The following is a 9730-nucleotide window of genomic DNA, read 5'->3' as shown; positions in this document are numbered from 1 at the left end:
GAATTAAATAAATATAATCAAATCCCATATCCAAATCGCATGGAAGTGATACTAAATTTTTTATATATAAAATTAAATTTTGGGGTATTTATATAATCTCATTTTTGTAAAAACATTAAAGTTAAAATCAAAAAATTGTTGGTTGGAGACGCCTCAATCCAAATACAACTATGAGAGTCACCGGGAAGGACAGTTGCCTTAGATTGTGGCAATTGGAACGAACTGCAAGATTAGGTTAGGTTTGAGCTCCCAAATGCCACTATTTTGTCCATTTCTTTAAAGAATTATCAAAATAAATAAATAAATAAAGAATAAGATTCAAGAAAGATGAATTTAGACTTGTAAGTATAATCTTGAAATAGAAGGAATTAACAACACATCTTTGTCTCTATCAAACCTAAGTAGATCACTACTAACTAAAAAACTATCTTTCCCATATTTACAACCACCTAAAGAATCCTCACTTAACCTACTTCTATTAACGTCCAAGAATTGCTCACTACCACCAATATTGCTTTCTTGGTACACTGAACCATAACTAATCACATCATCTTTGTCTTCAATTTTACAATTTCCTCTAATTGAAATCCAATTCTCATCATCGTCATCATCATAACTGGGTCCCTCTGATGAAACCAGGCACAGCCGTCTAATTCTCTCACTAGCTGAACTTTTGTGGTCCAGATTTTCTGAAGTCTCTGATTCCGGTTCTAGTTCATCTAGTGAATTCCAAAATCCTTGGTCAAGAATGCTTGTAGGAGAATTTGAACTTGAATTAGATTCTTGGATTTGTTTTACGTTGGAATTGAAGCTCTCCAGAAATGGATGAGTAAGAAGCTGCTTAGCTGTCCATCTTTCTTTTGGATCTCTCCTTAAACACTTATCCAAAAAATCCTTTCCTTGCTCCGATAACCAACAAGGAAATTCTGGCAACTCATCGGAAAATCCAATCCGATAAATAACAGAAACCGCGTCATTCACATTAACCCACGGTGCACCACCACCGGTAGCCATTTCAATAATTGTACAACCTAAAGCCCATATATCACTAGCAAACGATTGTTCATCCCCACGCGCCACCTCCGGTGCCATAAACATGGGCGTACCGCCGCTAATTTTATCCGCTGGCTCAACCGGGTCAATCCGTTTAGCACACCCGAAGTCCGCAATTTTGGCGCCTTTTTCTCCAACTAAAATGTTCCTACCTTTGATGTCGCAATGCACTAATCCACTAGAATGTAGGTAATCAAGACCTTTCACAATTTGACAAGTGTAATATCCGATTACCGATTCTTCGATTCTCCGGCCATCACCACCGCCGTGAGCTTTAACTGCATCAATAAGAGTACCGCCGGACATGTACTCCAGTAAAAGATTGTACATAACTTTGTTGTGCTCTTTAGTAATTTCACAACCTCTATAGCCAACTATATAAGGAGAGTTCAAAGAAGAAAGAATCTTTTGCTCTCTTTGCAAGAATTCAGATTGGAATAGCTCAGCGGACTTGACGGCAAAAACGTTGCCGGATTGAAGAGAAGTGGCTAGAGAGACGGTGGCTGTGGAGCCATGGCCTATTGTATGGCCTCTTGTCCAGTCCATGTGTTGTAAGCAGAGAAAATATGAAAGAAATGGAAAAAATGTTTTCGGCTTTGTTGGGCTTATCTTGAGTTGGTTATTTAACCTCTTTATATATAAAGGCTCCATTTTTATTTTTTAATTTTTTTGAGTAGTTGAGTCTTTCTCTCTCTCTCCTATTCTTTCCATTTGACAATTCCTTTATCAAGGAGTGGACAACGTGTTAAAATTCTGGTACGGTTGACAGCCTTGGCCTCCAAAAACAGAATGACGTGGCAAGGTGGTAGGTGGACACGTGTCAAAATAATGGAGATTGGACAAATAGGATAGTACTTGTTTTAGATGTTTCGGTAGAAGGAATGGGGAAAAGGATTGGATAAGGGTAGTAGTAGAAGATAACTCATAATTGATAATTGTAATAATGTACACAACTTGTTGGATAGGATACCTTATTTTGTATTTTTGTATTTGAGGGGTAAGAAATTGAAAATTAGATTTGGTGGTTCATGGTTGGGTTGGGTTGGGTTGGGGGATGGATGAGTTGAAGTTGAAGTTGAACCACCAAAAGAAGTTGAATTTTAGTATCTTTTAAATTTTTTTTTTTTTTTCTTTTGTTTGTGTATGTCAAAAATTTGGAAGTCTTTCCTATGGGTATTTTGTCAAAAGTCAAATTATTGTGTAGGAACTAACAATTGGTTAATTTTGCAATTTAATAATTAGTCAATCGCACCTTGGTTTCACATTATCATTATGATGTGATGCCAATCTATGTGGATAACGTGAATTCATGATATTCTATAAAAAGTTAAAAGTTATATAAATGTGAATTCACATGAAAATTGTACTATTATATTAGCAATAACAATTATTTTTCTTCCAAGCTTGGAACTTTCTTTTCTAAAATAGTTGGTGTGTTACGAACATTTTGAGACTACTTTTCCAAAATGAGTTACATAAGTTAACATTATTCTTATGTGCAACTTTTCTTTGAAATTGGTTTAGGAAAGTACTTAACAAGTTGTTATATAATTATCAAGAATCACACCATAAATAATGAATGCCTTCTAGAATTATGAAGTCTTTCTTCGTCTCTTCTCTGTGGGTCTATTCAGTAAAATTACCTTTTTTAATAGTTATTAGTTTTTTGAGTAACATTTAATTATTAGTTGTTTGAGTAGTTTTTTACGAAATACTAAAAGCTAAACTTTATATAGGTTAACTTTTCATAAAATTTTACTTTAATCTCTAAAATCTAGTTCAAATGTTATATTACCGAATGCTATAAAAAACAATTTTTAGCTTTTTGACTAGTCAAAACACTAAAAACTACTTAAAAAATTATTGTCAAACACAACCTTTGATGGTGAAATTGTCAAGTCTTTTTATATATGGACCTAAATGGAAAAAAAGTTATTGTATCCATATATAAACCCTAATTATATATATATTAGAAATTTACTAGGTGAGATATTTATAGGATGATAGTTAATAACCCAATTTTTAAGTAAAATTTTCACTTTTTCAAAATTTAGGATAAAAAGTGAAAAAAAAAAGGATGAAAGTTACTTAAAATTTAAGGGTTTTATATGATACATTTATAATTTAATATTCAAACTTTTTTGAAGGATTTATATCCTCCAAGTGAAGGAATCATCATATACATTTTGGATGCTTACACCCAAAACTTACAAAAATCCTAAATTACTGGTCCATGCTAGCTAGAAGTTAGAATTACTAACAATATATGAGTAGCTTAAGAAATACCCAACTGGCATGTATTATACCAAATGATTATGAATTTGGTTCCTTCTTTTACTTTAAACATTAATTAAGGAAAGAGAAGCCCTAATTTTTGCCCCCAAAATATGCAACTCCATGATACTTATCATCATCTATAATCCTAAGCATTTTGTCTTCATTTGATTGACAAGTGAATGTACTTTTTCTAATTTTTTTACTAAAAATTGTTATTTTTATAATCTAATTGATTTTTTTATTAAACGTCACAAAATTAATTGTAGTATGAGATTAAGAAAGGGAAATTGAAGATCAACTAACAGTATGACTGACCTTAATAACAGGAATAATAGCTAATAACAAAAATATATAAAAAAGGTAAATTACTATAAAGTCTATGAGGTTTTATTGAAATTACTGATTAATTCTTAATATTTGAAAAAATCACTATAAAGTCACTAAGATTTGGTCCTTAAACTACTTAGTCCTTCTATAAAAATATATCATTTTTGCTACTAAGTGAGGGGAATAAATAATAATTCAATAGTAAATATAAGGAATTAAATATTAACAATATATTAAATATAAACGATCAAATAGTTAAATATTATAGAGTATTTAACGGCAAAAATAACAATTTGGTTGTGTTCAGCAATAACTTTTTAAGTAGGACGCTAAACACTGTTTTTATAATGTTTGGTAACATGAAATTTGAATTAGCTTTTAGAAGTTAGTGTATCGTTTTATAAAAGGTTACCCCTATAATATTTACCTTTTAGCATTTCATAAAAAGTTATTCAAACAGCTAAACGCTACTAAAATAGGTAAACAGCTAAACGCTACCAAAACAATTAATTTTACCGAATAGACTCTTTGATGAATAGATTAAGAGCATGTTTGGCAACATCGTTTCAGGGAGCATTTAGTGTTTTTATTAGAGTCAAAACACTATATCTATCAATTAAATTGTTCGGTAACTTAACATTTGTAACAGCTGTTAGAGGTTAGCGAGTATTTCATCAAACGTTAAATCCCTCAATGTTTAGCGTTTTAAATTTTAGTTTTTGACACTCTTAGCCATTTGTTTTGTTTTTTTTCCCTATTTTTAGGGCTTATAATTCTACTTGTATTAACACTCTTTTGAATTTGGTACTCTTTGTTATTTATTTAATCTTTCTTTCTCAAATCTCAAAGAAATATATTAAATAACATTAAAAAAAATTTCTTGTCTTTTCATTTTAATTTTATAAGAAATAATATTTTGTTATAGAAAAAATTGAAATAAAAAATAAAAAAAAACTCTTGTTTTATACATATATCTCTTATTTTTTTTGGTCCATTTCAGTTCTATGCCTATAATTTAAAATTTTAAGTCAATATTCTAATGTTTTTTTTTTTTGTCATTTTAATTTTAACAGCTAATCAAACATCTACTTTTACCGAGCACTTTTCTTTTAAATCATTACATAAACACTTAACAGCTAACAATTAACATCTGATAGCTAAAAGTTACGAGAACAGCTAACAGCTACTACAACAGCTAGTATTGCCGAACAGACACTGCGTGGTTTAATAGGATTAACCTCTAGAATTTTATAATAATTTTTCTAAACAATTGAGATGAAGTAATAATTTTGTGAAACTTTAGCAACTTCATTATAATTTCCCCTAAAAAGGTAAAAACAAATCGCCCAAGCATGGTTCTGATTTTGACGTTTTGACAATAAGCAAAATAAAGAAGCCACATACACCTTTTTGTTACGTGTAACATTCCATTGCTTGAAGATTCATGCTTTATATATGAACTGAAGAGTAGAAAAAACGCCATTCTATGAACTTAGCTACACATGTAAATTATGAACATACCTATAAACAATACGGTAGAAGCAACTTTTGGTAATTAAAAGCCAAGAAAGAGGAGCAAAACGGCAAGAAAATTCTATAAAAGGTGCTATAGACGTTGTAACTAATAACAATTCCAATTAAAAATATATTAATTAATTAATTAATTTCACTGGCCATAAAGTAATAGCTTAACAACCACTTCCTGTTAAGAATTTGATTGGGCAAATTAAATATAATTAGTAGTATTAATTTCTCACACTAACTGTCAATATTAGTTCCGTTAGTTGGAGAGATGTAACGGTTGTAATTTTTAGTTGTACATCAAATGCATGATTTTTCATGCGTGGCTTATAAGATTGCCAATCATGAAGAGACTTCTGTAATAAGCAAGCTTAATTTTCTTTTTTCATTAGTGTTGAAAGTAGTTTTTAATTTTTTTTTAAGATAATAATATAATATAATATAATAAATATATTGTTGGATAACTCTTCTAATTGGCCAATCCATAGAGCTGACTAATTCTGTTAGTTCGACTTATAAATCTACCGACTCTATCTTTGTTTGTAACATTTTTGTTATCAAAACTATTTAATTCATAGTTTCGAATTTTGTCATTTTTAATTAGTTTTATTTTGAATTGAGATCAATGATATTCTAAAATTAGTTATTCCGAACCAGATTATGTAACCATCATTCCTAACCAATTCCAACTTGATTCCGGTTTGGAACTGGCTCGTGACCGGATCTATTGACATTCAAGTTTTGGCAAAAATAGAAATGGAAAGGTGAAGTTCTTTCCTCTAATTTTTCAAGCCAAGAAAAGGAATAAAGAACAGCAAATTATTTTAAGCCAAATGTATTTTTGGACTTACATAAGCCACAGCGCATCCATGAGGCAGAAAGTGGGGTCCACTGAGAACCATACAGGAGGTGCCACGTGTGTATCAGAAACCAATGGGACACGTCTTGTAAAATTTGGTTTTTGTGGCCAGGAGAGTGTCTACGTCTACGTTCTTTCGGTTAAAGAGGAAAAGTGTAGATTAGAGACCAAGAGAAGTGGCGTAGTGGCAACTAAAGAATCTGCCTAATGCAAGAGATTTGGATAGATATATACACAGTTGGATATACACAAATAAAATAATAATTTATAATTTTCTTCATTTTTTTTAAGTGTAAAGAAATAATTTCAACCACGAAATCATTTAATAAATATATTTTAATGGAAGCCAGAAAAATAATAAATAAAACAATATCCATATGCTACTGCATCAACGACATACTACCTTAGAATATGGTGTTGGCCAATATCAGTATTCACATGTCGTTTTCTTTATGTTGCGTTTTAGATCTTGTATTTGGATTCTTTCGTTTTATTGGGAACATGACTCGTTATATTTGTATAACTTTTTTTGAAAAAACAAAATTCAATTGAGAGGTTGTGACTTTTTTTAAAAATTAGTCTTTTATATAACGTGCGTAATTAATTATACTCATTATATATAATATCATAAGATTTATTTAGATTAAAATAAATATAAGTGGTTAATTTAAATTGTACCATACAAATTACTTGTAATGTTATTTATTATATATTTAATTCTATTTTTATATAATGAAGTGATCTTAGAATAAAGTTCAACATAATTCTTAAACCTAATTTTTTAATCCATAATTTATAAATGCAGATTTTTAAAACCCTAATAAGTGTTCAAAAAGAAAATTAAGTTATCACTCAATCTCCAACGCCTTATTCTCAACCCCAAATCAATATCTATATATAACTATAATGAAGAATAATAATAAATTATTTTTACTGTTAGCTCAAAAAAAGAAATGAGAAGATGATCTGAATTGATAATGAAAATTACTTTGACCATAGTGACAGTATTATTTACTCAGTGTATCAGACAAATGAATATATACACATACATACAAATTCTTGAAACTCAAAAGTGACCAAAACAGAAATATATAGTTCTAATATTTTTTTTCCAGTTTACTAGACACTATTTTCTTTTAAGTGAAACAAATTTAGGATACAAGAGAAAAAAATATCAAGAAAATTAAAAATCTTTAACCATCAATAGGCCATCTATTTATTGCAAGGAAAATATAAATCTCTTACTAAATTAAAATGATAGTAGTTATAAATTATTTAGTAAGAAAAAAGAAAATAAAAAATTATTATTAAAAATAAAACTCTTTCAAAACTCAACTAACAAAAAATATATAGATATATAAATATATCAATAAAATATTATATATATATTTTTAAAATTAAAATTTCAATTTTTTACCATTCCATATTTAATTATGTAAATTCTCTATTTGAAAATTTACTTTTTAAAAAATATATCTAATGAAATATGACAAACATAAAGAATAAAAATATTAATAAAAATAATATATTTTTTTCTTCTTTTTTTATCTCACTCCTAAATAAAATATTATATTATATATATTCTATTTGAAAATTTATTTTTTAAAAATATATCCAATCATATCATGCAAACATAAAGAAAAAAATATTAATAAAAAAATTATATATTTTTTATCTATATCTTAAAAGAATTAAATATTTAATAAATAAAATATAAAAAATTTTCAAATGTCTCATTATCATATATATTCATTAAAAATAAGTTTAGTAACTATAAAAATTAAAATTTTATACTTAATTATATATGTATATTTATTTAAAAATTATTTGTTTAATTCATTAGGAGGCTTGATGGGCCGAAATAACATTATAGGCTATACAATAATCAAATTGGTGAAAATATTTGTGGTCGAGAGGATTCGAACTCGAGACCTCTCACTCCTCACATAAGTGAGAAGATAATCACACAACACATGATTGACTGAAAAAATAATTTTTATAAATTATATCCAATCAACTAATAAACTGTAATTTTTTAATTGGCCATCATTAAGAGTACTTTAGAACATTTTAAATTTCATTAAGAGTGATATAAAACATCTCATTATTCCCCTCTATTTCTACTTTTATATACGGTATAGATATAATTTTCATATTTTAAATTTAGTAACAATTTATTATGTTTTCATTTTCTAGAGATGTGAGTTTCTAGACATATGAGTTTAAATTACTTTATGGTTCATACAAATAATAAACAATTATTAACATATCATAAGTAATTATATAGACAAAATGTTAATCACTTAATTTTTAATTAATTGTTATTTGTGTAAAAGGGAATTAAATTTTTAATTTTACTTTTATGAAATTAAGTGTTTGGACAAAGAAACAATTTCCATTCAAGTGCATTTAAACTTTTCTTTTAATAATTGGAACTACCAAATTGATTACAATAAGACACGCTATGTCTTTGTTTATAAACCCTAATGAAAATGAATCTATTTTAAACAATAAATGATATCATATTGACGGTAATTTAACACTCTCATTCCTTTCTCTCTTGTTAACAACTAAATAAGAAATGCTTTTTAATCTAAGTAAGAGTTGGAAGCTTCTTTCTTAAGAACATGCATTGCCAAAGCCTCCTCAACTCTTTACAATTAATAAGAATCTTATATGCCAACTTCATACATAACGGGTTTGTTCAACAATACCAGTAGTTTTAGTAGTTGTTAGTAATTTTACAGCTGTTAGCTGTTTATGTAGCTATTTAGAGTAAAAATGTTTGGTAAAATAACTATTTGATTAACTGTTGAATTTAGAATGACAAAAAAGGACATTTAAATATGACTAGAGAAGTGAACTCATTATATATATATATATAAAAAAAAGATAACTTATATAATGTGTTGTTATTTTTCTGTCAAAAGAATGTCAATCTATAGTGTATAATTCAATTATATAAATTGAAATCATTATCATTTCTAAAAGGATAATACAATTTCCTCACATATTTCTCTATTAGTTTATTATTAAATTATTTTATTTAAATTTTTATGTAAAATAATGTAATTTAATTGCAGATTAGCAATATCATAACAACCATTGAAAAGAAAACCTTAAACTATTGTTAATATAAGTTAATTAAGGATAAAATTGTCAAAAAATTTTCAATCAAAAAATGGAAATGCTAAACGTTAGATGAATTAACGTTTTAATAAATGTTATCTTATCCACTAATAGCTATTTTATACACTACCTTACCGAACAACATAATTTATAAACACAGTATTTTAATATCATCAAAACTCTAAATACTCTCTCAAACACTGATGCCGAACAGAGCCAACATCTAGCCATCTTAAAGCAACACTCTCTTATTAATTAGATTAAGTAGTGAACCTGTCAATAGTTTGAGCACTTCTCTTAGCTAGTACTTACTTATTGGTTTAACCCAATTATATGCATGTACAATGTCTACTAGTCTATGTGGTTGAGTGATTTTTGTTTTTTTTTTTTTTTTTTTTTTTTTTTTTTTTTTTTTTTTATGTGGTTGAGTGATTTTTGTTTTTTTTTTTTTTGAATATTAAGGGAGGTAATTCGAACCTGGATCTATTGTCAGATCGTATACGCACTTATCACTAGGCTATGTGCTAATGTGCTTGAGTGAATTGGTTAACATAATAAGGAAAA

The 9730-nt window shown here is 27.9% G+C and overlaps 1 protein-coding gene across 1 annotated transcript; it reads right to left on the bottom strand.

The window, feature by feature from the left end:
- Positions 1–293: 293 nt before the first annotated feature.
- On the bottom strand, positions 294–1689 carry LOC105646365 (mitogen-activated protein kinase kinase kinase 18). The gene has a single exon (XM_012232213.4). It carries the CDS (start codon positions 1597–1599, stop codon positions 334–336), a length of 1266 nt encoding a protein of 421 aa, XP_012087603.1. The 5' UTR covers positions 1600–1689; the 3' UTR covers positions 294–333.
- Positions 1690–9730: the final 8041 nt, after the last annotated feature.

The sequence above is a fragment of the Jatropha curcas genome, chromosome 3, assembly GCF_041381405.1.
Source record: "Jatropha curcas cultivar XTBG-Jc1 chromosome 3, XTBG_Jcur_1.0, whole genome shotgun sequence".
NCBI classification, from domain to species: Eukaryota; Viridiplantae; Streptophyta; class Magnoliopsida; order Malpighiales; family Euphorbiaceae; genus Jatropha; species Jatropha curcas.
This window is presented reverse-complemented; position numbering and strand designations above follow the sequence as displayed.

Coding starts and splice junctions, on each gene's coding strand:
- LOC105646365 (XM_012232213.4), bottom strand. CDS start 1,599: ATGGACTGGACAAGAGGCCATACAATAGGCCATGGCTCCACAGCCACC.